The 27,975-nt window shown below is 44.6% G+C and overlaps 1 protein-coding gene across 1 annotated transcript; it reads right to left on the minus strand.

The window, feature by feature from the left end:
• Nucleotides 1-10,484: 10,484 nt before the first annotated feature.
• QDPR (quinoid dihydropteridine reductase) lies at nucleotides 10,485-27,579 on the minus strand. The gene is made up of 7 exons (XM_082635533.1): nucleotides 27,381-27,579; nucleotides 25,024-25,116; nucleotides 21,429-21,525; nucleotides 18,871-19,011; nucleotides 14,760-14,868; nucleotides 13,647-13,730; nucleotides 10,485-11,150 (listed from the first exon to the last, which is right to left on the minus strand). The coding sequence occupies exons 1-7, from the start codon at nucleotides 27,477-27,479 to the stop codon at nucleotides 11,045-11,047; spliced, it is 729 nt and encodes a 242-aa protein (XP_082491659.1). The 5' UTR covers nucleotides 27,480-27,579; the 3' UTR covers nucleotides 10,485-11,044.
• Between the last annotated feature and the right edge of the window lie 396 nt (nucleotides 27,580-27,975).

Here is a 27,975-nt window from a genome sequence, read left to right on the forward strand (position 1 = left end):
CCAGCCCCAATCAAGCCTCCAGATGAATGTAGCCCCAGATGACATCTGACAGCAACTTCATGGGAGACCCTGAGCCAGAATCCCCAAATTAGCCCCTTCCAAATTCCAGACCCACAGAAACTGTGGGAGATAATAAGTACTGTTCTTTTAAGCCACTATTCGTTATGCAGTAGCAGACAACTAATACATGACTCTACCCTACAACTATGATTCAGATCTGGGGAGGGTCCCAGGAATCCATTTTTAATAAGCTCCCTAGATGGTCCTTTTGACAACTAACTAAAGTTAGAGGAAGAAGAGGACTAAGGCAGTATCTGGGAGCCCTGACATTCAGTGCCCCCATGAAGCTTACAGTCCTGTGGGTGCAACAGGCAATAATCACACATAATACTGTTTTAGGGTTTTGGATTTTGTTTTTATTGAAATATAACTGACATATAACATTGTGTAAGTTAAAGGTGTACACCATGTTGATTGATACACTTATATACTGTAATATGATAACCACCATAGCTTTCAATAATATCTCTATCACATCACAGAATTATCATTTCTCTTCTGTGGTGAGAACATTTAAGATCTACTCTTTTAGAACTCTGAAGTATATAATATAGCAATATCGACTATAATGCTTATGCTGTGCATCAGATCCCCAGAACTTACACATCTTCTTGTTGCAAGTTGTTTAGTTATTATTGTAGACTCTGAGTTTGAAGGAGCTAGGAGTTGTCTGGGGCATCAATTTCCAAGAGTCATTGAAATAGCACTGAAAATTACTTGCAGGTAAGCAAGCCAATCACACTTCCACCTAAGCTGACAGCTCCACCAAGTGGACATTTCAAAAACTCCTCTCATCTAAGTGTTTCCCTTTTCTACACTTGAAGTCACAAGCAGCTAAAAGCCCAGTGTCACCATGGGCTGAAATGCTGATTCAGAACTTGTTCGCCTCTCTGCTGCTAACCAGCTATTGGCCTCCTAAACTGCAAGCCCCTCCATCTGCCTCCCGAGAAGTCTGCTTTAGAAGATCAGACAGGAAAACTGTGAATTCAGAACAAACACTACAAAAAAGTGATGTTGCAAAAGTATCTTCAAAATATTGGGTCTGCTTCTGCCTGTGGAAATAAATATGATTTAAAAAAAAAAAGCATTCTGCATGAAGTTTTTATTAACCAAAAATCTATTTCTCCACAACAGATAATTTTCACATTCCTTGAGGATTGTCTCATATCAATAAGAATTGTTTGAAAATGTGGTCTTTGATAATGGTATTATATTTGTTATTGGCATAACTAAATTGTGCTAATCATATGGCTTATTTGCAGGCTGCTGTAATGTAGTGGCTGAGAACACAAACGTTGAGTCGAAATGCCTGTTCAGATCCTGGCTCTCACTACCTCCTAACTGTGTAAACTTGGGTGAGTAACTTCTCTCTATGTCTCATTCTTCTCAACTGTAAAATGGACTTAAAAATAGGAGTTTCTTCAATAGAATTGTGAGGATTTGTTAATCCTTGTAAAGCCGTACCTACAGCATAGAAAGTGCTCAATAAATGTTAGCTACAGTGATTACTTAACAATACTTTATTGTTGGTCTTTTGAGTTGTTTCAAAGATTGCAGTAATTAATGATGCAGGAATTAATATATTTGTTATATTTCTTGTCCTTGTTTCTTTTTTTATTTTATTGAAGTATAGCTGATTTACGATGTTGTGTTCATTTCTGCTGTACAGCAAAGCGATTCATATATATCAATATATACATTCTTTTTCATATTCTTTTCCATAATGGTTTATTACAGGATATTAAATATAGTTCCCTGTGTTATACAGTAGCGCCTTGCTGTTTATCCATTCTGTCTTGTTTCTGATTATTTCATAGAATCTAAGATATGGGATTACTAGATCAAATGGTGAAAAGTTTTAAGAGTATTGATAGAGTATCAAGTTATTCTCCTAAACAGTTCTATGTGGCCCTCCCATCAACAGGGTTCAAAAACACATATCAGCACGTGCTTTAAACATAGTTGCTAGTTTGTGTCGGGGGGTGGGGGGAAGAAATTTTCCTCTACCCTTCTAGGTTCTTCTAGCTGGTCTAAGAATTAAATTGACATGAGACATATTAAAAGGAGAAAATCAAATAGAAGTTTAATAACATGTATGCATGGGAGAGACCCAGGAAAATAGTAGTAACTCACCGAAATGGCCGAAGTCCTCACCTTAAATACCATCTTTAGCTAAAGACAAAAGAGAACATTGAGGGTAGTGGTTGGGGACTTCAAAGGGGAGAAAGACAATTCACATAAAGATGAAAAAGAAAATGTTTGATAAACAAATGTTTGCTAGGCCCTGCAGAGACAAGGGACACAGAGTGGACTCTGATCTCTCTCCCACCACACCCGGCCCATATTCTTTGCAGATATCTCTGGTGGTAGCTCTATTCTGGGAACAGTCCCTTTATCTAAATTCTTTAGGCAGCTAAGGGAGAGGTCAAAAGAAGGAATTCTTGAATCTTCTTCTTCTTAAAGATAATCATCCTAAAACAATCCTCATGCCAAAGATATACATGTTTCCATGGCAAATTTGCTCCCCTGCATTTACCTAGTACAACTGCCATCTCATTGTTTCAGTTTGCATTTCTTAAATAACCAGTGAAGTGGGACATTTAATTTTTCTCTCAGTCAGACTTCTAGTCCAAATTACTTTATCCAGAGATAACATAATTTGCAAAAATTTTAGTAAGAAATTCTCCCTGAAAATGGAGCAAATGTATCTCTAGGAAACTGAGGCAGAGGCCAGAAAGGGACTTGCTTAACTTGGGAGTATTCCTCAGGACACAGTCTCTCAATGCTAAGAACATTCTAGAAACACAGCAGGTTTCTACCTATAATCCCCTGCACACAGGCTGGTCTGGACCCCAAGACAACAGAAGCCTGTGGCTGAGCAGGATTCTCTAGCTAATGTGCTTCCCTTAGCCTCCATGGAGCTTCTTCCCCCTAGAATGTCCCAAATGGTATTTATTTTAAACTAAGTGATAGAGTGTCACAATAGAATTGATCTATGGGGAAAAAATTGGACTCAACCCCGATTTTTTTCCACCAACAGAGACCCAGAAGCAGAACCCTCCCAGCCCTCTTTCCAAGCCCCAAGAGAGGCTCTCAGCTGCACTTTGGATGAAGTGTCTGCCTTTGCATTTTCCTTAGACACAGTACTTCAGCCTTTCCATTTTCTAGGGTTGTAAACAGCTGTGACTTGAACACACTTAGAGTAGCAGCACTGCTCTCCCCAGGTCCCCGGCTGAGCTGACCTGCCACAGAACGAACATGGTCACACTGGGAGGGTCACTCTCCAGTCCCAGGTTATTCGCCTGCACTGATCCAGCCCCTCAGGAGTGTCCGGAAGGGTGAGTGGTGATACTGCCACCACCTCCCTTGAGTGAGAAGTGAACTTGAGGACCAATGACTTTGAGGCAAAGTAAAAATGCAGAAGTCAAAACATACTCTTTCCTAAAATAGGCCCACTATTTCCCCCTAAAGTATGATAATAAGAATAAATAATCATGTACTATTTCACTGAATCCCCACAGCTACTCCATAAGGCAGATATGATCATTCCCATTTCACAGATGAGGACCAGCCAGTAAACAGAAACTACTCAAACAGGGGGGGATTTAATAAAGGAAATAAGCCATATGGGAGGTGGAAAAATCCAGAATCCAAATATGGGATGGTGAGGTGACCCAAAGATTAGCAACAGTGGCAAGCCACTGCTTCCCCAAGGGCTGAGAGCCAAAAAGAAGAGCCCAGTGGGCAGGTCTGCAGGAAGCCACAGGGGAGGGGCTGGCCAGTGGGAGCTGGGGCTGTGGAAGTGATACTGCCATGGCCCAAGATGCCACTGCCCCCAGAGATGCCACCAAAAGCAGGAGGGGACAGGGAGATACTGTGGTTTCTCCCCTCTCCCCCACTTAAGTCTTCCACAAGGGACCCCACTGCCAAAACCTATAGGAAGACAGTTGGCAAGGGAGCCTGGGAAAGGCAGGTCCCTGCAATACAGAGCAGGAAAGAGAAGGGCAAGGAACGGGGCTGAGAAAAGAGACCAGTTCTGGCCCATTGCTCATGCTCCTTCCACTACCATGTGGCAGAGCCAGGTATGCAAACAAGGTGCACTTGAGTCCATCAGCCTGGGAGAGGCAACAGGGAGATGAGAGGTGGACAAAATAGCAGATGGAAGAAATAAGATGGTTTAAAAACTGGCTGTGGGGCTTCCCTGGTGGCGCAGTGGTTGAGAGTCCGCCTGCCGATGCAGGGGACACGGGTTCGTGCCCCGGTCCGGGAAGATCCCACATGCCGCGGAGCGGCTGGGCCCATGAGCCATGGCCGCTGAGCCTGCGTGTCCAGAGCCTGTGCTCCGCAACGGGAGGGGCCACAACAGTGAGAGGCCCACGTACGGCAAAAAAAAAAAAAAAAAAAAAAAAAGGAGGTGGGAAGGGAAATGACAGTCTTATGTCTCTAGCCAGGGTATCATACAAGCAACAAGGGGTGGGGACCTGTGGACACCTGGCTCCATCACTTACTTGCAACACGTACTAGGAGCACACTGACTGGTTAACTTCTCCAAGCCTGCCTTTTGTCCACTCATTCAACATTTACTGAACACTGAGGATGGGGTGATGCAAAATGGAAAATAATGCTTTAGGAGTTCAGGGGAATCTAACCTTCATCCTTCCTCTCCTCTAAGTTCCTAACCTTTGGGAACAGGCAAAAGGAGACAAAAAGGCGAGAGAGAGGGCAGGGGAGTGGGAGACCTACACTGCCCACAGTCCATGTGGTGGCCTGGCCCCTGGTCCATATGGCCAGCCAGTCACTCTTCATGCCCAGTCTCTCCAGTCGGATAAATCCCTCATCCTCCTCATCCTCCTCCTGAGGCAAGGACCTCAAGAGAGGAAAAGATGTGTCCCTGCAAAAACTGCCCCTGGATGTGGACCCCTTAAGAATCCATGAGGAAGAGGAACCAGGAATGCACAGGCTGACCTCCGAGCTGGTGAGAGCCCATCTGCGGAGGCAGCAGAGGCCGACCTCTGGAGTGTGGCAGGAAATGAGCACCTGAGACAAGGGCGCTTCAGGTGAGCTCAGGTGAAGGCAATCAGAAAATGCCATAAACCAGGCTGCAAATTACATGCCTCAGATCAGCTCCCCGAGAAAGGGCTTCAGCAATAAAGTAAATCTATGAGAACAAAGCAGACCCAAAAGCCTGGTAGACTTTTTTAGATTCTGTTCAAGGATAAAGTTTAGAAGACTCTAACAAAGTTAACTCCTTTAACTGAGTTAAAGGCATCTGTACACCCATTCCTCTTCTCCTCTGCTCTTTTGTTTGTTTGTTTGTTTTTTGTTTTTGCGGCATGCGGGCCTCTCACTGTTGTGGCCTCTCCCGTTGCAGAGCACAGGCTCCGGACACACAGGCCCAGTGGACTCTCATCCACTGAGCCATCAGGGAAGCCCTCCCCTGCTCTCTTAAGCTCACTCTAACCTTTGACCCCCACTGATCTACTGAAAGTGCTTGTCAGCACCATCCGTGAACTCCCCACAGCTAAGTCCAATGGTCATCAGTTTCTAGCCTTTATCTTCCTTCACTTCTCAGCAGCATTTGGCATTGCTGTTCATTCCTTCTTTCTCGGTACACTTTCTTCACTTTACTCCCAGGACCGCACATTCTGCCTTATTGGTTGCTCCTTCTAGTGTCCTTTGTTGATTTTTCCTCTTCTTCCCAATCTTAGAGAGCTCAGTCCATGGTCATCTTCTCTGCACACATTTAATGTTTTGCTAGTGTCTTAGTTCAGGCTGCTATAACAAACTACCATGGATTGGGTAGCTTATAAAACAACAGAAATGTATGTCTCACAGTTCTGGAAGCTGGAAGCCTGAGATCAGGGGATCAGCATGTCTGGATCAGGGGTCCTGGTTAGGACCCACTTCTCAGCTGCAGCATGCTGACTTCTCATTGTGTCCTCCCGTGGCAGAGAGCAGAGTAGAGGGAAGCAAGCTGTCCCGTGACTCTCATAAGGGCACTGATCCCATTCATGAGGGTTTCACCCAATGATCTCGTCTCATCCTAATTATCTCCCCAAGGCCCCACCTCCTAACATCATCACATTGGGAGGGTAGACTTTCAACATAGGAGTTTTGGAAGGACACAAACATTCAGTCCATAACAGCCAGTGTTTTGCCACACTGTTCCGAGGTCACCTTCATGGGCTGCTCCGTAGTAATGGTGGTAGACCCCTCCTGCACAGTTGACATCACTCAAAGTTTTGCCAACAGAGAGTGTTGGAAACCCTGCAAGAAGAAGGGGCTTCTCCTCCTGGTTCTGGCGTGTTTCCTTTCTGCTCCTGCCACATGGATACCACGTGCATGTGGGAGACATGAAGCAGCACTCCCAGGGACAGCTTTGCCTTGAGTTTCGGCAGCACCCCACGGGCAGGATCCCCAGGGAGTCTCAAAGGCACCCCAGTGGGAATGCTTCTAGCCTCGGTCTACCTGCACCTTGACAGGGTGTTTTCTGCTTCCCCAGTGACTGTAGAGCAACACTGGCCCAGGAAACCCAGCGAAGTTCTCTGCCATCCATGGAGCCACAACCATCCTGGCTCCAGTGAGGTTCAGATCCCAGCCTTGGGGAGGGGTCTGTCTTCCAAATGTGTCTTTCCTTGAGTACTCTCCCCCAGCCAAAAGGTATTCTTTGGGGTTCTCTTTAGTCCTTTATAGTTAATCTCTTGTTATTCAATAATTCTTCATGTTAAACTTGCCCCGCTTACATCACTGTGTGGTTTCCACCTCCTAGATGCCATTGACACACTCCCTTAGTGATCTCAGCTAGTCTCCTAGCTTTAAATGTCAACTGTATGCTCATGACCCTAAGTTTTCATCTCCATCCCAGTTCTCTCTCTTGAACTCCAGACTCAAAATACAATTCGACATCACCACCGGGATAGGAAAAAGCAAACCTGTAAGTCCAAAACTACATTCCTGATATTCCCAGCAAAACTTGCTCTATCCACAGCCTTCTCCGTCACATTTGGCAAAAAGCTCAATTCTTCCTTCTGCTCATGTCAAAAACCTTGGGAGTCATCTCTGACTCTTCTCTCTCACCCTCACATTCTGTCCGCCAGGAAATCCTGTTGACTCTACCTTCAGAATACACTTTCCTCTCACCACCTCCACTGCTACCACCCTAGCCACCATCATTTCTTGCCTGGATCATCACAACAGTCTCAGGATTATCTTCAACATAACAGCTGGAGCAATCTTTTAAAATATATCATGTCACGCCTTTGCTCAAAATCCCCACAACGGCTGCCAAAAGTCAAAGCCAAAGTCCTTAAAATGCACACCACCTTACATTTTCCATTTTCAAACTGTGCACCAGGCACCCCAGGGAATTCACAGGGTCACCACAGGATAGTTTCCATCTCCTAGGTTAACATAGCGATATCTGTCCCACTGTGACTATTAGATTGTTAGGATCTAACTATTTATAAAGCCACTGTTAGGTATTTCCTTTGATGTAGGGGCACCATGAAAAATTGCTAAGACACTAATGGCACCACGGACCTAGGAAGTTTGGGAACCTCTGCACCACACGATCATGTCTCTGGTCTCATCTACAACGGCTCCTTCATTGACCCTACTCACTCCACTCCAGTCCCCAAGTTCTCCTTAAGCTCCTCAGCCATACCTGGCACACTCATGTGGTGGGGCTTTTGTCTAAAACACTCATACTTCAGATATCCAAGGAGCTAACTTTTGCACCTCCTTTAAGATTTGCTCAAATGTCATCTCTTCAAATGAGGTCCTCCCTCACTGTCTTAGTCAGCTCTGGCTGCCATAACAAAATACCACAGACTGGGCGGCCCAAAGGACTGAACTTAATTTTCTAGAGGTCAGAAGTCCAAGACCAAGGTGCCAGGTGATTTGTTCTTATAAGGACTCTCCTGGCTTGCAGACGGCCACCTTCTCACTGTACCTTCACGTGGCCTTTCCTTGGTGTGTGCACTGAGAGACAGACAGAGAGAAAGCAGTCTCTGGTGTCTCTTCTTATAAGGACACTAACTGTATGAGATCTGGGCCCCACCCTTGTCACCTCAATCAACCTTACTTACTTCTTTAGAGGCTCCATCTTCAGCCACATTGGGGCTTAGGGTTTCAACATAGGGTTCTGCAGGGGGGACACAAACATTCAGTCCATAACTCTACACTGTCTGAAATTGCAACCTCACCTCCTCAACATTCCTTAACCCCCTTACCTTGCTCTTTTTTCCTCACAGTTCACACTTTTTCACCTACTCTAACTTATATTCAGGCTATATTTCATTGTTTATTGTGTCTGCCCTCAGTGAAACTCTATTGAGGGCAGACAGAGAGCTTTGCCTACTCCATTCACTATGTGTCATACATTAGCACCTATTACATAGCTGGCAAAACTTACTTGTTGAATGACTGGCTAAAGCATAAGAGGAAAAACATCCCACCTTCCTCACACCCGATCCAACTACATTCTCTTGGCATGTCACCAGATTGTAAGGCCTAAGGAAAGGAAAAGAAACACATCTAAATAATCAATGATAAGCTCTGGTTTCTAAATGGAATGAAAACGTCTCCTGAAATTAATTGTATCCTCAGCAAGTCACTTAACTTATGGGACTGTTTCTTCATCTGAAAATGGCAACCATCTATCTCAGGTATTTTGGGGAGGATGAGATGGAAGACTGGACATGTAAGGTGCTGTGGCTTCCAGCTGTACTGCTCTCTGGCTGGGGGTCTTGGGCCACTTGGGATGCTATAACAAAATACCAAAGACTGGATGGCTGATAAAAAAAGAAGTTGATTTCTCACAGTTCTGGAGCCTGTAAGTCTGAGATCAAGGTGCCAGCAGGGTTGGGTGAGAGCCCTCTTCCAGGTCACAGACTTCTTATTGTGTCCTCACTTGGCTACAGGGCTAGGGATCTTGCTGGATCTGCTTTTAAAAGGTCACTAAGCCTATACATAAGGGCTCAGCTCCCAATGGCCCCACCTCCTAACACCATCACACTGGGCATTAGGATTTCAAGATATGAATGTATGAATTTTGGAGGGGACACAAAACATTCAGACCATACCATTGGGTGACTTTGAAGAAACGAGTCCTATCTTTCTGAGCTCACATCTTCTTTCCTATAAAAGTTGGATAATATCTCCTTGAAATGCAGTGTCAAGAATCAAAAAAGACTCCTCAAATAGTTACATACACGGGGCTTCCCTGGTGGCGCAGTGGTTGAGAGTCCACCTGCCAATGCAGGGGACACAGGTTCGTGCCCCGGTCAGGGAAGATCCCACATGCCGTGGAGCGGCTGGGCCTGTGAGCCATGGCCGCTGAGGCTGTGCGTCCAGAGCCTGTGCTCCACAAAGGGAGAGGCCACAGCAGTGAGAGGCTGGTGTACCGCAAAAAAAACCAAAAAAAAAACAAAAACCAAAAAATACATATATATAGTTACACACAGAATTACCAGATGACTGAGCAACCCCACACATGGGTATATATCCAAAAGAACTGAAAAGAGGTACTCAAATACCTGTATAGGAATATGCATGGCAATACTATTCACAGCAGCCAAAAGGCGGAAACAACTCAAATGTCTATCAACAGATGAATGGATGAATGCAGTGTAGTATATACAAACAATGGAATATTATTCAGCCACAAAAAGGAATGAAGTGCTAATAGCTGCTCCAAAGTAGATGAACCTTGAAAACATGCTAAGTGAAAGAAGCCAGACGCAAAAGGCCAGAGTGTGCATGATAGTATTTACATGAAATATCCAGAACAGGTAAACTCACAGACAGAGAACAGATTGGTGGCTGCCAGGGGCTGGAGACAGGGGGAATGAGGAGTGACTGCTTAGTGGGTATGGGGCTGGATTTTGGGGTGATGAACATGTTTACAGAACATTGTGAATAGACTAAACGCCACCAAATTTTTTCACTTTAAAATGGTTAATTTTATGTTACGTGAATTTTACCTCAATAAAAAAATTTTAAGAACTGAAAAAGAAAACACATGGTAAAAGCCTTTATGAATAGCAGCCATCTGGTGACTGGGTTCTGGGCTTAGTTCTGCCACTTACTGGCCATAAGGATGGAAAGTCATTGCTCTGGGTCTCAGTTTCCTCATCTGTAAAATGATGGGGTGCACTAGACCACTAATTCTCAATCAGAATGGCCGGTATCATTCACGTGGAGCACTGCTTCTAAATGCACAGGGCCATCCCCCCAGCTTCAGTTTCTGATACGCACAAGAAGGAAACATGCCTCTGTCACTGTGCTGAGAACACTTACTTCAGGATTTGAATCCACCCCCCTTTTCGAGAACGTCAGGCTAAAGACCACTAGCAGCCTGTGATTCTAGTACCTTCATCTATGACTGCTTATAAGATATGTTTTGATTAAAGAAGACAACACAGTAAATGAAGTCCATTTATTAAGAAGATAAACTTCCAACAATCACAAGTAGTTCTCTTGCACACTTGGCAAATGCACAGGAAAAAGGTACCTTAACAGAGTCCACAGGATTTTGCTTACACTACAGGAGTTTTATGGCAGTTTAATTCGAGGCTACAAAAACTATGGCTGTGACATAAACATAACATTCAAAAATAACTCAGGGTCCAAATGTCCCTGACCCAACAAATCTCTGCACTAGTCAGGTCGACACAGCCACTGGCAGGCACACAGAAACAGAGCCTCAACATGACGCTGAAGCGGAGGGGGCCATCCTGAGACCTCCTAAATTCCGTGGTTAACACAGACAGACAGTGCTATCTATCTGTGGGCTTCACATGTTTTTATTTCACATAAACCTATTACACTGTCCTAGGAGAACAAACGCACATTAGATGAGAGAAAGATAGGACTCACTGTCTCGTACCACGAACAGGACTACAGAAAATGCAAGGCCAGATGTGGCCACGCTAATAGATTAATGATTTTTCTGACAGGCACCTCACAGGCAATGAAACGTAGCTTAAAAATACGCTGGGGTAAGCTCCGTCCTTCCCTTTGTGGTTACCACCTGGATTAGGCTTCCTGAGCTTGGTCGGTTTTTCTCTGTGATCCAGTCATGGAAGGTTCTAGAACAAAGAAGAGAAGCTTTACATTTTAAAAGGAAAAATCTGGACACATGCTTAGAGTCACATTACTGGTTGGGCGGGTGGGGGGTGAGGGCACAGCAGCAGCTGTAAAAAAGCCTCTAAGATCTCATGGACACAAACCTAGGTCCCTGATCATTTCAGAACTTTACTCCTAATTCCTGAGTGGTTAGATTTGGCAAGGTTTTTATTTTGCTATTTTTCTGCATTGTTGGAATCCTTTTATAACACGGTGGTACGATTTTGTGTGATTAAAAAAAGATTTTAATTAGTTCATTCTAAGAGACAGACATGGGCACAATACTTGACACTTAGTTTATATCACTTCCCAGAATTTAAGAAGAGAAAAAATTTATTATTTTTTTTAACAAATATTTGTGGAGCGCCCACAGCTGTGCCAAGCAATGGAAAAAGATGAAAGAACAGACTATTACAATAAAACGCGTTTGGTGTTGGAATGGGGCATTTAATAACCAACTCTGTGTGGGGAGGGGCAACCAACCATGCCTGGGGAAGACGGGAGACCTCGTCTAAGAAGAGAGGAATGAAAAAGGGCACAAGGAATTCACAAGGTTTAACAAGTAGCTGATCATTTTTAAAATATTTACTCTTGGTGCTGAGTATACCATCCCCTCCAACAAACCCCAGGTGGGGCCTTGGCCCTTCCTTCGCCGGAGAACTCTCAGGACCTCCCGGGATCTTTAACGCCGATAAGCAACCTGTTGGACCACAGCTGACGTTCAGCTGTCCTGTCATTCGAGTTCCCCCTCTGGGGGTTGAACACGTGAAGGGAAGTCACGCAGGCTCAAAAACCTAAGCGCTGCTCCAACTCCCTGAAGTACTGTCATGTGTCCTGAGCTGTCTCTGGGGGCAGGGCTCAGGGGACAGCTCTGAAGGAGACCAGTCACAGCTGGATGTGCAGAGGCGTATGTGTTACTTAGGCAGGTTAATAAATGGTCTTACGTCTCCCCTCCTCCTCGTCAGCCGTCTGGAGTGGGTGGGAGAGAACGCCATTCTAACCATGGACAGCCAAGAAGGAAACATGCTCACAGACATTGCAAAGCCAACTTTATATCAACTTGTCACGTGAGTTTTCAAATACCACAAATGGGTGAGCATGATTTCTGGGGCAAGGCATGGCTGTCCCAGCCCACCCTCTGTCAGTTGTGGCCCAGCACTGAATTACACACATGGCCCCAGATGTTCCATCTAGGGTCCTGGGTCAATGTCTCTGTCAAGAATTGCTGGCAGTAGTGGCCTTTAAAAAGAAACTCAAATGCAAACACCATTCAAGAGTTGTTCCTTCCACAACTTCAATTTTTTTTTTCTTTTGCAGATCCAGCGTTAAGCATGATACCGGCAAAGACAGGAGTAACTGTTGGGGCAGTGGTTAAGACCGAGGGCTCTGCAGCCACACTGCCCGGGTCAGATTCTGGCTTTGCTGTGTGACCTAGGGCAAGTTCCTTAGGTCCACACTCCCCATGCCTCCGAGCCCCCAAACCTTAAATAAAGACGACGGCACCTCCCTCACAGACCTGCTATGAGCATTTAATAAGATCATGGTTATGAAGTGCTTAAACGGTGCCTGGCATGTAAGTGCTATGTAAGTGCTTGTTCCAAACACAGAAGTCCCAAATACCTCCCAATTCCATTTAAATAAGATGTAACCTCAGGCCAGAAGCAAGCTTCTTCTCAGCCCAAGCTTTAGAAACATCCTGTGCAAATAGCCGTCAAAGCGGCTCAGACACTGGCTCTGCTGGGTGAGTCCGTCCCCACTCCATGAAGGCAGGGCCTGCATCTTATTCCTCATCGTCCCCGGGCCCAGCAGAGCCCCTGGCCCGAGTGGGTGCTGAGTGAACACATGCTTAACACCCCCTTAAATAGAGGAGTGCGGGAAACTGAGATCTAGACAAACAAAAGAGCTCACTCTCTCTGTGACCTTGCAGTGCCACCCATACTCACAAGGGGCTGAATGTGATTTCGGGGACAAAGGATGCTTCCTGTGGGTTTGTGGCCTGGCACTAATTCAGGCATGTGGGCCCAGATGTTCCACCTAGATCAGCGGCAGACTCCATGCAGCTACTCCTCTTTAACAGACAGAACACGGTTTACAGGCTCCAGGCTTACCCAGCCCTGCTATGGGTCACACACAGTGCTCAGACCTTGGCACACTCTTCCACGTCTTACTCTCCTAACGATTATCACCGACCCCCATTATACAGGCGCGGAAACTGAGGCCTAGAGCAGTTAAAACAACATGGTCAGATTGGCCAGCTGGTGGGTGGAGGAGCCAGGATTCAGGTCGGCACCATCAACCCCTCCACCCTGATATTGACAATGAGGTGCAAGGTGCCCTCGGAGGTCAGGCCCTCACGAACCCCCCAAGCTGATAAGCCAAGATAACACGGGCCTGTCCTTTCTCCCTCAAGAGGCAGAGAATGGAAGCTGCTGAGTCACCGAAATGATTGTGATACTCACTCGACCAGGAATTCCAAGGGCGTCCAGGAGCTGAAGTCGGCCTCAGGCATTGATTTCCTGTTCATCGGTGTGTCCAGGGTAACCCTGCGAGCACAGAGATAAGCGTGTCACGTGTGCCTCCCCCTCAGAACAACAGCTGCCCGGCCCTCCTTGGCCAGGAAAGTACATGGAGAGATCACACGAAGATAATCAGAGAGAGGCCGGGAAACAGTCCACGGTTACAGAGATCACATCCCAGCCTGACTCAGCCAAGCGCTTCAGAACTCACCCTTCAGGCAGACAGGAGCAAAATGAAAGGGCCACGTTTTGCCTTTTTTCTAAAACACTGTCTTTACTACAGTAAACTGTTCTGCTGTTTATGTCTCCATTCACTCCCTAAAATGCGGCAGACTCATTTCTCAGGTTTTTGTAAGTGTAATCACAATATTCCTTTAAATATGGGGAAAAGACAGCCTCATCCTTCATTTTGTGGCTGTTTTCCATGAAATCTTCCAATTTTCAGCAAGGGAAAACAGAATTCAGATATGTATGACTTTCCCAAGAACCTTCAGGCCTCGGAAATCATTTAAAACAGCCGTGAGACCAAGTCACAGAATCACAGAAGCCCACAAATGAATACGTGGACAGCCCAGTCCCCTAGCAGACAGACATCCTCTTTATAGGAGCACAGCTAAGAGACAAGCCATTTGGTCCTGGAATCCCTCCAGAAACGTCTCCCCGTAGTTTCCCATATTCTTCCCCAAGCTCCCCCTCCCCCATCCCACAAACCTAATACAGTCTCTCTTCCACACCGACCTTATAATGACTTGAAAGACAGAACTACAAATAATAAAATTAAATGTGTAAACTATTTTTTAACAAGGATGGAGGGAGGGACAGAGAGAGGGAAGGAAAGAAAACAAGAAAGAGGCAAGAGAGACCCATCCCATTAGCCAAGCAACCATTCTGGAAAGGCCAGGATAATCCAAAACCTAAACAGGTATCTTCAGGGCCTCTGGTGAATTTCAGAAGCCAAGGTGATGGCACACATGCGCCCCTGGTGTAGAGTGACTCTAGGACACATGTGAACTCTCAGCCGTGGGGCAGAGGTGGGGGAGACTCCCCAGCACTTACGGGAGCACGGCGATGGCAGCAGAGCCGGACGGCATGCCGCTGTCCTTCCCGGCCAGGCTCTGGCAAAGCTGGTGAACCGCACCCTTGGCCATGCCATAGCCAATCATCCCTGAGAAATAAGGAGAAAGCATTTCAGTGACCACTGGCCGCCACTGGTATGTTCAAAGAACACCACGCCAGGGTCCAGAGGAGGACGGGAAAAGAGAACCAGGGACGTCCATGGAGAGAAAGTGGAAGGGACATAACCTTCTATTTGCCTGGTACTTAACATTTATCACAGAAGCCATGAGGTTAATCCTATTTTTATTGCTAAGGAAACAGAGGCTCGGACAGGGTGAGTAATATGCCCAGGCTCACACACAGACTTGCATCGAGGCCATGGAGAGGTTAAAAGCCAAGCAAGAGTTCTGAACCCTTGTATCGCTTGTGAGCAGCCTGCACACACCCACCCTGGGTGCCCCATGGGTCAGCAAAACTGAGCAGTCATTTGAAGCGCAGGCTTTAGAGTCAGGCTGCGCAGGTTCAAAGCCCAGCTCTTCCACTTACCACTAAAGAAATCCAGGCCGGTTCTCAAAACCTTTCTAATCCTCAGTTATCCCATCTGTAAAATGGGGATAAAGTACTTAATTCTAGGCTCAGGACAGGGTAGGACTTCCATAAGTGTTTCCCATCAAATTAATAGAAGTGCTATGGCCTGGAGTCCAACTCCTTGTTTAAAGTATATCATCTGGGGAAATTCCTTAGCGGTCCAGGGTTAGGACTCCACGCTACCGCTGCATGAGGCACAAGTTCGATCACTGGTCCAGGAACTAAGATCCCACAAGCCACGCAGCACAGCCAAAAAATAAAAAAATAAAGTATACCATTTGAGTAATTGTGACATATGGGCATACGAGCTACCTATTAGCCTTCCTTTCCTCCCACCAGTCAGCAAATGCTTGCTGACAGAAGTAAGGCATGCTGTCTTTTATTGAAGTACAGTTGATTTACAATGTTGTGTTAATTTCTGCTGTGCAGCAAAGTAATTCAGTTATACATCTATATACATTCTTTTTTTTAATATTCTCTTCCACTATGGTTTATTACAGGATGTTGAATATGGTTCTCTGTGCTTCACAGTAGGACCTTGCTGTTTATCCAGTCTATATATTGAATACAATAGCTTATTAGGACAGGGTTCCGTCTGAACCCCCAGACACATGGCAAGTGAGGTCTCTCTCCTCTCCAAAGTTCCCCACAGCACCCAGCTGTAGGTGCACTAAATACAGCTATCACAGTAAGGAAGAATGGTTAATTGCTGTCAACACCCCTCCACCTTCGGAAAACCACTACTTCCAAAGGTCAGCAGTGCCCTTAAAAACCCCAGCAGGCATGCTGTTTAAAGAATAACAACTGAGGAGGCATCAGAGGTCCACGGGGAGGTGGGGCTCACAGCCCAGCCAAGAAACCAATCACTGAACCACTTCCACAGTAACCTCAAATTGCAAAAGAGGGTCAAGGTTTCAAAAAGTTATTTAGAAGTACAAGAAGAATATTTCACCAAACCTGGCTTCTCTGTTTAATTAGGGGCAGGAGGCCAACAATGGCAGGAAGATCTAACAGTAATTAAAATAAACCAGTGCATGAATCTCATTCGTTCAGCCCCTGTCCCCAGCAAACTCCTAGGACTCTCTCTTCATTCCACTCAAACAGCATGAAAGCAGGGAAAGAAACAAGCAGCCAGCAGCCCTAATGGTTTAATTCCACAGAATTCTACACAATGCAGGTAAGGGCATCATTGGCAAGATATGGAAAAAAATGTATTTCATTAAGAAGATAAAAACTGTCTTTCCAATTTCAAAATGATCAGTGTAGTCCCTAAGGGCTGATTTCCAAACATAAAACAGATCCTTAGATGGTAAACAAAAGTGATCACCATCACTTCGATACAGTTTATGCTCCAGTGGACAGTCTACAAATACAACCTTGGAAATAGGAGGGTGAGGGTTTTCTCAGTATCTTTCCAAGTGAAAAATTTTCTATTTTTGAACAACTCTTCTTAGGTTTGAGGGACTCTTAAGCCTGTTCATCACCTGCTTTCACAGAGTTCCCCAGATTTTTCTGGGGTCCAAATCAGTTAAAAGATTTCATGACTCAAAAAAGTTTAACAACATCTAACTAATGAGCTGAAAGATGAACAAATTTATTAATATCTGAAGCAAGAGTAAGTGAGAAAAAGTAAGCCTGGAGTAAATAATAATAATAGTTCACATTTACTACTGACTCTAACACCTTTTCTAAACCATTTACATCCACTAAGATGTTTACAAGTCACAACTACCGTATAAAGGAGGTATTACTATTTACCTTCATTTTACAGATGACAAAACTGAGGTTCAGAGAGGTTAAGTAACTTGCCAAATATCACACAGCAACTAAATGGCAAAACCACAATACAAAACCAACCCGTGTAGTTCCAGATCCCATAGTCTTAATCAGTATCTGAAACTATAAGCAAAGAATGATATTTACAAACCAAAGGCAAGTAGAAGACTGTTTTGTCCTTCAGAAAAATTCGTCTTTCAGTCCTACAGTTTTTTTTCAATGTCAAACTATTACTCATTTCTCTATTTACTTTCTAGTACCTCTGCTCTATGTCACCTTTAATAAAAATCAGATCTTAACCCAACTAGCATCTAACATATGCATAGCTTTAATCATTGCAATAGCCACGGACTTGTAAGATCACATGCTCTGAGAAACATGATAAGAAAATGAGTGGCAAGAAATTACTAATTTGTAACAGCCTCACAATTAAGTTAGTTACATTAAAATCGAAAAAGGTGCTCAAGGTTTCCACCACTTACTAAAGAGATCCCAAAAAACCTCCCCCCTTTTTTTAAATAAGAGTTCAATGTAGGTAGTCGAGATAAGACAGTTTCTGCCTCCCTGTGCTAACTCCCTGACCCCCTGCTTAAATTCTTTTAGCCCGATCCCAAAGGTAGAGTGATGGGTTGAATTGTGCCCCCCAGCCAAATTCAGATATTGACGTCCTAACCCCCATACCTCAGAATGTGACTGTATTTGGAGATGGGAGTTAAGTTAAAATGAGGTCATTAGGGTGGGTCCTAATCCAATACGACTGGTATACTTCTAAGAAGAGGAAATTTGGACACAGACAAACACAGAGGGAGGACAACACAAAGACACAGGGAAAAGACAGCCATCCACAAGCCAAGGAGAGAGGCCTCAGAAGAAAGCAACCCTACTGACATCTTGATCTTGAACTTCTAGCCTCCAGAACCGTGAGAAAATACTTATGCCACCCAGTCTGTGGTACTTTGTTATGGCAACCCTAGCAAGCTAACACAGGGAGTACAAAATGCAAAGGGAACTTGGATCTGCATGATGTAACAAAAAAAGCACAGAATTTAAAAATGATCAGGGTTTCAATTCAATGTACGTTTGCAACTTATTTTTTGCATAACCCAGACAAATTACTTACCCTCTCTAAGTTTTAGTTTCCTTATCTGTAAAATGAAAAAGATAATAATGATCTCTACCCCAGGATTAAATGCGAATATATAATAAGACTTACCATGCGCCAGGCACTTTGGACATATTAATACCTCTAACACCTTATGACTACTCTTCAAGGTAGATATTACTGTCACTATATTACAATTAAGGAAACTACAGCAGAAATATCGTCAAAGAGAACAAATGATTTGTTCTAGGTCACACAGCTAGGGTGAAGAATCTACCTCAGCGTCTCTCGCTCTACAGCTCACACTATCCTTGGGACACATGAACACAATGTGACTATTACCTAGCTGATAGCTACTGCAACACCATTCATTCCCTGGGTGCATCACAGATAAATAAACAAGATGAGGGGCTGCCAGATTACAGCGGTCCTTCACCACTGCGAACATGAGGACAATGCAAATGAAAAGATCAGGAGTTTTTCCCCTAAAAAAATCTGGGCCTAAAAGGAAGCAAAATCCATCAAACTGTAAAGCACCTGAGAGGGTAAAGGGCTTTAATAGTCCTCATGTCACGGAAGTGTCCAGCAACCCCAGCAAGCAAGTGTTAGCATTCCCATTTCACAGACAGGGAAATGGAGGCTCACCCGGAGTCCCATCCAGGGCGGCCTTGGCCCCTGCCAAGGTCAGGAGGCCTCCTTCTTTGAGGTGCTTGGTGGCCAGGTGGCTGGAGATGGTCGACGTCCACATGCTCTGCTTCCACATCAGGTCACAGTTTTTAAAGAGAGCTGAGCAAAGAAACACATGAGGTGAGCATTCTCAGGGAAGAAAATGACAGGTGAGCTCGACTCATGGCGCCCAACACTCCAGGAAGCCCTCACGGCCACTCCGTGTCTACAAGGAGATCTAATACAAATAGCCCAGGGCTTGCGGTCAGAGACACGGGTTCGAATCCAGGCCACATGATCACCTGAGTCTCAACTTCCTCACCTGTAAACTGGTAAACGTCAGCCAATAAATGATGACTGTTGACAAATATGCAGGACTGGCTTTAATTCAAACATTGTCCTACTTTATAAAGGGCATTAGATCTATAATTAGAACCTATATATCTAAGTCAGGTTTTATCTGTGATAAAAATCTCAGGGACTATTACCATCTGAACATAAAGAGGGCTTTTATGGAGCTACATTTTTTTTATGGCTGAAAGTTTAATGCCAGCTTTAAAGACTCTTTAAAAGAAAGCTGAAATAACAACCATTTTGCAGTTGTTTTAACCCTCTGGCCTTCCAGAGACGTGAAGAGGAATAAGTGGTAAGGAGTGTCACATCACCAGCTGAACAGTTGTCCCCTTCCTCCCTCACAGGACACACAGAACCCAGTGAAGCTGCACCCATGACTCAGAAAGAGAGCCCTCCTGATATAGGAAGAGGGGTCTTCAGTAGGTGACAACCAAGGTACTGCATTTCCCTGCTAAAAAGAACTACAAAAAAAAATGGATGGACCCACATTTATCACTTCTTGTTACCAAAGTACACAAAAGGCCATCAGGGTGTTTTGCCAACTGATCACCACACAAAATACCAATTTCACATTTAAGTGTGGTTCACAGAAAATCAAGTCCTTTTTAAATGGCTTTGGCTGATAAATGTAGAAGGAATGATAGAATTAGAAAACTACCATTCTCCAATCCCCAATGGGATGACTGACTCAGGTAGAGATTACCAATGGATGCTTATAACCATTAGGTTTTGGGAATTTGGGGTTCTCAAGGTGTTTGGGAACAGGATATTCATACATGATGCCAAAGTACCATCCCATAGGTCACTTATAATTGCAAACAGAAAAATGAACCTTTATGATGGAAATCTATCAGCTTGCCACCTTAACCAAGCATGAAATTTGGCATCACTCTGGATGGAGAAGGCCATGTGACATGGTAAGCTCCCTAAGTGATGCAGTATGAAGTCCACATCACTCAGGAAGCACTCTCACCTCAAAATATTTAACCTGAATCTAAGCAAGCCTCTACACCTACCTTCCAGTTCACAGGAAATACCAAGGACAGAGGAACAAGGTAAATGATACCTTAAAGAAACAGTCTGACAAATTCAGTGTGGGTGACAGTCTATATGAAAACTGCCCTGGGGGTTTCCCTGGTGGCGTAGTGGTGGAGAGTCCGCCTGCCAATGCAGGGTACGCGGGTTCGTGCCCCGGTCTGGGAAGATCCCACATGCCGTGGAGCAGCTGGGCCCGTGAGCCATGGCCGCTGACCCTGCACGTCCAGAGCCTGCGCGTCCAGAGCCTGTGCTCAGCAATGGGAGAGGCCACAACAGTGAGAGGCCTGCGTACTGCCAAAAAAAAAAAAACTGCCCTGGACCTGCCAAGTCTGTCACAGGAAAAAAAAAAAAAAAAATTCTAGATTAAGAGACTAAAAACAACAATAAAATGCAGTACATAAACCCTGACTGGAACAAATTTAGAGAAAACAACTATGAAAGATATGGAATAAACTGAGGTAATCAGAACATGAGCTGATACTATTAATCTTATAGAATCACTGTTAATTTTCTTAGGTATGAGAATGGTATTACGATAACGTGGGAGAACAGCTTCATCTTTGGAGGCGCATGTTGAAGTATAGTGAAGTGTCAAATTACTTTCAAATGATCAACAACAACAAAAAAATACACACACAGAGGACACACATGTAAGAAAGCAAGAGAATGCAAGTATAGCAAACGTTAACAAGTATTGAATCTAGACAGAGGACATAAGGGTGTGCGTTGAACTGTTCTTTCAACTTTTCTGTATATCTGAAAATGTTCATAATAAAAAATGGAAAATATACTCAGCTTTAACAAAAGCTCAGTTTTGAGTCCTTTTGATCTTCAGAATGATCTCTCCATTCCATTCACATCCCCCAACTCCCAGTAATAAGTCCTGAAAGACTGGGGTAGAAACAATGCTGATTTCATTTTGTCTCCTTTTTAAATGTCAATCTCAAGGTCCCTCTGCCCTAACCCCCTTCTATGGGAAGTTTTTTCATTATCTGTAAAATGGGGTGTTGATCCCTACCTCACAGCTATGGTAAAGCTTCTGGGACACATACAGGAAAACACCTGACCTGACACATAGTATAGACGGATCCCCACGCACCTGGACAAAGAGAAGAGCAAAATGACTAACTCAGAAAAGGACTCACACTTGGACTTGGCATTGCCCCCAGCCCATCCTCCAGCCACACAAAGGATTGCGTCCACCTTCTCTGCACCCAAGAGCTTTCCAACCTCAGCGGTCACCTGAAATGAAAGGGTTGGGAAGATGCACAAACAGTCAGGTAAACCTCAACAGGCTGACATCTTTACAGTCACCTCCATTTATTTTTCACTTCTTTTTAAGTCAGTTCACAGTACCTGGCAATCAATACTTTGAAAATAAGATGCAGGACCAATTTATAATGGACCTTTGGATAGTGAAGCTTGACTACATTTCAGTGTGATTTTTATAAAGCAACCTAGTCGTCTTCTGAACATCTAAAGGGTGGAGACATATGCATCCCTGGAATAAAACAATAAATAAAGTAGGAAAAGTTTTTTAAAAAATCACCTAGGGCTTCACTGCCTACAGCTAGCCTTCTGGTATACTTCTTTGCCGACTTTCTTTGCAAATCACAGAATCATAATCTGAAATAATCAATTCCACTCTCCTGGAATACAAGTATCCCATTAACTGCAACTCCAAGAAAAAAAAAAAGCCAAAGAGAAATTATTTTTTTTAAAAAGCAATAAAAAATAGTCAATGGCAAAATGTTGGTAAATAATGAGTACATGGGGGTCATTTTAATTCTTTATTTCTGTCTGATTAAAATGTTTAAAGTGTTGAAAACATATACATGTCCTTTTGTTACAATTTATTAAAACAAAAGTCTGACAAGACAGACAATCCTGGTCATTACCCATGACCCTTTTCCATATTTTTCTGGAAGGTATCTATGCTCAACACTATACCATATTTTTCTGGAATGGCTGAAAGGACCACAGCCTCTCAATAGCTTTGTTAAGATCAATCTTCTTAAGACTTAACACAATGGTGTTAAGTGTAAATGGTGTAATTCTCCCAGCAGTAACATTTCAGTCTCTGACTGCTTTCCCTAACTATTTCTGAGCCTTAAATTACTTTTTCAAGGGACTTCCCTGGTGGTCCAGTGGTTAGGACTCCGCACTTTCACTACACGGGGCACGGGTTCAACCCCTGGAACTAAGATCCCGCAAACCATGAGGCCCAGCCAAAAAAAAAAAAATTACTCTTCCAAAGAGACTGCTTTGGCAATGGAAACCAATCTTTCCTCTCTGTACATTCTATACCTAAAGCTTTCATTTTAAGAAGATTCCTGAATATCCCTTGGCAATTAGTATCTCACCTAATCACCTAATCCTGATTTAGCTTTTGTTGACCTTTCTCCTGTTACCCTGGTTCCCCGGCTGCCCCTCCCTGATTTCTAAGCCACACCCTGTTGCCAACAGCCCAGATCCCAGCTGCAGGAAATTGGATCATTTCCCCTGACCTCTGTACAGGCACACAACCTGTGCTCTCTACTTTTTAGGGAAGCATGGAGCCCGTACCAACAATGCACCTGCTTGATTTGTTTTCTTACAACCTCTGTCTTTTATTTTTATAATAAAATTTAAACGAGGCATTTTAAAACTCCTTCCCCTTAAATTCTGCTTTCTGCCCAATAGTCTTCTAAAGATTTAGTACTTCTCTCACTTCTTCATCTTATCACTGTCATCGTGAATTTCCAATCCAGGGGGCCAATTTTACGTGTATTAGGATTGAACTTCCTCTTCTGGAGCTTTAGAAACAAAAACTGGATGTCATGTTTTTGTCCAGAAATTCTTAATTGAGTGACTGGGGGATGAGAAAGTCTCCTACAGGAGGGGTTAAAGATTTTAAAAGCTAAGCTTATAATAACGAAGGCATTTCCCAATCTTCATCGTAAAGATGCACTGTATAGTCAAGACTCAGATGCGGACAACTTCACATTCAAAAAGGGATACAGACATCAGAAACCTGCAATTAAAGGAGCAGGAGAGACGCTGATTACAGAGAACCACGTCTGGAGGAGCTGCTGCTATCCAAGCCCAGATGCCTTCCTAGCACTTGGTTTAAGTTTTCATTACTTTATTCACATGAAGCTATTTTGCTGAGAACCAACTTAAGGTACAGTTAGGAGCACAGACATCAAACCCCCACTGCCCAGGTTCAAATCCTAGCTCTGCCACCTACTAGCTTTGACTTTGAGCAAACACCAGGGACTTCTATGCCTCAGACTCCTCATTTCTAAAAGGAAGATAAAATGAGAAACTGTTTTACAGAGATTGAGTTAATGCAAATGCAAATACGGCACTTAGTATGGTATCTAACACACAACGAAGCCACATCAAGTTTTACTATTAGGTCCATTAAAGACAATAATATCCTTAAATATAGGAAACACTGGGAGCACATTATAAAAAGTAAGGACAACAAAAATCTACATTTTGGAATAAGTCAGCTGGGTTCCTATATTCTAAACTATGCCAAACTGATGCTTTAGGAAGAGCAAATGAGCAGTTACAGTATAGTCATAATTTATTTGGGCTTTTTTTGGGGGGGGTTGCCACACTGTACAGCATGCAGGATCTTAGTTCCCCAACCAGGGATCGAACCCAGGCCCCCTGCAGTGGAAGAGCAGAGTCTTAACCACTGGACTGCCAGGGAAGTCCCAGGGTTTTTAAAAAATTTTTAGATTTATACATGTATATGTTTGGAGAAATGGACTGTCAGAAAATATAACAAAATATTAACTGCACCGTGAGAACAGAAATGATTTCCTTCTTCTTTTTGCTTTACTGTATTTTCTACATCATATATGCACTACTTTTAAAATTTTTTAAATTTGTTATAAGAAATAGCTGAGGGGTGGCATGAGAATGATATAAAGCACATCCTCATGCAGCTGGTGGGAACAGCTCTTTCAGAAAGGCACAACCGCTTAAGAGCATCTCAGATATATACACCAAGATATCCATCAAATTGTTAACAGTGCTTCCTTCTGGGTGGGGGGAGGTGACACTATCACAGAGAGAAAGAGGGGTATTTCACAATTTACCTATATATTTGTATAGTTTTGTTTGACTTCTTATTTTACAGTAAGCTTATAATTTTATAATTAGAAACAATCTGCTTTGTTAGTATTCTTGCTTTGAACAGGGGGAGCCCACTTTTTAGAATGTATGCTAAATAAATAATCAGATAGAGACGACGAAGTTCACCACAGTATTCTTGATAATGGTAAAAAAAGAAAACCTTGCAAAAAACTTAAATGTATAATTAAGTGCAACCTAAACAAACTGTGACCAATCCACACAAAGAAAAATTACATGTCAACACAGGTATTATTAAGTGATCTGAATAAGTATCTAAGTTAAAGGTTAAGTTTAAAAAAGAAAGCTGACCATAACATATAAAATACGAATTTATCTCAACTTGTAAAGCTAGTAACATATAGTATGCATAGTTTATAAGACAAGAAAATGGGCCAAAATGTGATCTAACTGCTGAGCTAACTAGACATGAATTATGGGCTATTTATCTTTGTGGTTTTTTTCATTTTTTCCAAATTTCCCTCCATGAGCACAAATGGCTTTCATAATTAGAGAAATAATACCTGAAAAAAAGGAAGAGCACACAGCCGGTGGAACCCTATCCCCAGCATTCCCCTACCACATGCACGGTAGGGCCTTCTCTAGACTTACCTGGTCAGCCTGCTCCGTAAACGAGTCTGTCATTTTAACCAGGACGCTGGCACTGGCCTCTTCATTCTCCACGACATCGATGCTGGCGACCCACTGGATCAAGGAGAAAACAGCTTCGGTCAAGAGACAGTCAGTTGTTAAAGATCCATGCCCAGGAACTCGGGGAGTGGAGGCACATAAGAGGCTTACATGAAAACTCCCTAGAGAAAGGATCTAGCAACCGACCTCTCACACTCTTTGAAGGGCATCTGATCTGGCTTCAGCCAGTGTACCCCTTACTGAGCCCCAGGCTAGCCCATTCTGCTCCCAAACACCTCTTCCTCTTCCACTCTCACCTCTGAGAGCCAAACCTTGATCGTGCAGAGACCCCCTAGACCAGGGGTCTGCAAATCTTTTCTGTAAAGAGCCAGAGAGTAAATATTTTAGGCTTTGCTGGCCATACAACATCTGGTGCAACTACTCAACTCTGCTATTATAGCTGGAGAGCAGCCATAGACAACAGTAAATAAATCAATGAATGAGCGTGGCTTGTGTGCCAATTAAACTTCAGACACTGAATTATGAATTTCATATAATGTTCACATGTCACAAAATACTACTCTTCTTTTGATTTCTTTTCAACCATTTAAAAATGGGGAACTATTTCTAGCTCTTGGGCTCTATGAAGAAAGGTGCCAGGCAGGATTCAACCCACGGCAAATTGGAGTTTTCCGACCACTGTCCCAGAGCATAAAGGGATGACTGTGGGTTCAGAAATCAGATCAGGCTTTGAATCCTGGTTCTGCCCTATAGCGGCTTTCTCGTTCACCCACTCTGCAGAGGTTCCTCACCTGTAAAATGGGGGTTGTCAACAATGAATGGTGTTAGTGTGAGAAGTAAATGAAATGTAAGATTCTACAGCTGCTGGCACAGGTCACACATGGTTCTTACTCAGAAAGCTCCAAGGTCTGGGAGTCTGAAGGTCCCAGAGATAAGCATCTCCATCACAAGCTTTGAAGAACACAGCATCCTTTCAAAACACTCACTACTTCTGTGTCACAGCCATGGGGGATACTGAGACAAAGAAAAGGTTCTATCCCTGCCCTCCCAGAGCTCCCAGGAAGGAAGGCAGAGAAAGACAGGAGAGTCACAGGTAAATCAGCTCTGCAGATTCACCAAGTCAAAGGGCCAAAGTGCCCCCACCGGGAGGAAGCACAGCCTTTGTGTCTATAATGTAGGTGGATACAGGAGCCCTGTATTAAAGTTACAGGAAAGAGCAAAGGAAACTAAGAGTATGTAGGAGCACAGTGCTTGGCCTTTGGCTGGCAGTCCTTAAATGTTCCCATTGTCACCACCATCCACGGCTGCAGACCTGGGAAAATTCCCCAAGACAGGTAAATGGTGGGAAGGTGATGTATTTCGAATCCTTCAAAGCATATTCCTATACCAGACTGTGAGTAAGAAGAAAACCCTGGCACCCTTTCTCTCTGGTCCCAGCGCACCCTTGCTCAGGCTGCTGCTAAGTAAACACCCTCGAAAGCTCCCCAGAGTGGGGTCCCTGAGTAAGAAACAGCTGCAGCGAGAAAAAACTGTGGGCGTGCGCGCGGAGCCCTGTGGCTGCTGGGGTCAGGGTCCGTGACCCCGCCACAAGCTCGGCGACAACAACCTCGTCTCTTCCTTGCTGCTTTCCGGGGAGCGGCTACTGATTATGCAAAGTAGTAGAAGTAATCTTTGCAAAACAAAAGGCATTTGCGGGGCTTCAAAGTATCACATACAACGGAAGCAAATGGAACAGGGGTATATATCAGTAATATATATGTATACATATCAATAATAGCTAACATTTAAATAGCTTTTACCACGAGTCAAGCAATTTACAATTTATGCGCAACGACGCCATTCATCTCATTTAATCTTCGTAACTCCCCTAAGGGATAAATACTATTATTATCCCCATTTTACGGATGGGGAAACTCAAGTTCGCTGACGTTAAGCAATCCGTTCATGGTCATAGGGGCTAGTAACCCCAGGCAAGCAGTGTGATTCCAGATCCTTCCCTCTCATTACCTCTTCCTCCGTCTCTGTTCTTTCTCGAGTCATGCCAGACTTTCCGGGCCTGGAAGAGGCCGACGGAGCAGCCGCCGCATGCCCCCGAACCTTTCTCCTTGGAGAGCAAAGGCCCTGCACCTCGGGCCCCGGGGTACGCACGCACTCGGAGACAGAACAGACGTGTAGACGTGTGCATACATGTGCAAGCACTCATGTCTGGGGGTGCTCGGGGGCCCGCAGCTTCCTTCCAGAGCGCGCTCCGGCGCTGCACCTGCAGGCCCCTCTGGGCCCCAGTCACCACGGTGCCCGCCCGCAGCCCGCCGAATTACCCAGTTGCGGGCGCGGAACGCCTGCACGCATCGGGAGCCCAGCGCGCCCCTGCCGCCGTACACCAGCACCCGGCGCGTCTCGCCTGCTACCGCCGCCATCCCGCTCCTCCGGCTCGGCTTCCGCTGCTCTGAAAGCGCTGAGCACGAACGTGGCGCTCCGCCCCGGCCGCCTACCCCGCCAAGAGGGACAGCGCGTCGGCCGCGCCCGGAGCCGAGCCCGCTGCCGCCGCCTAGCGCGCAGCCACACTCGGCAAGCAGGGCCGCGCCCCCTCATCCCCCGCCCGCTGCCCCGCCCCAGCCCCACCCACGCACGGCGAGAAGTGATCTCCAAGTGCCATTTCATTTTAGTTTGCACAACAAGCCTATGACAAGTTAGGAAACTGAAACAGGAGAGTCTCAGCCACTTGCCCAGAAGAGTAGGAATTCGAACCCAAGTCTTTAACAGGGTTCTGCCTAACCACACCTCCATTCAGCCTGGAGGAGCATGGGCTTGTTGAAGATCTGTCGATTCACGCAGAATTTTTCGAAAGATAACTGCTTAACCCCTAAAACACCAAAAATTGACATAGGTCCGTCATTTGGGGCAGAGATAGGA

The sequence above is a fragment of the Mesoplodon mirus genome (assembly GCF_964341445.2).
Source record: "Mesoplodon mirus genome assembly, chromosome: 2".
Taxonomy (NCBI): Eukaryota; Metazoa; Chordata; class Mammalia; order Artiodactyla; family Ziphiidae; genus Mesoplodon; species Mesoplodon mirus.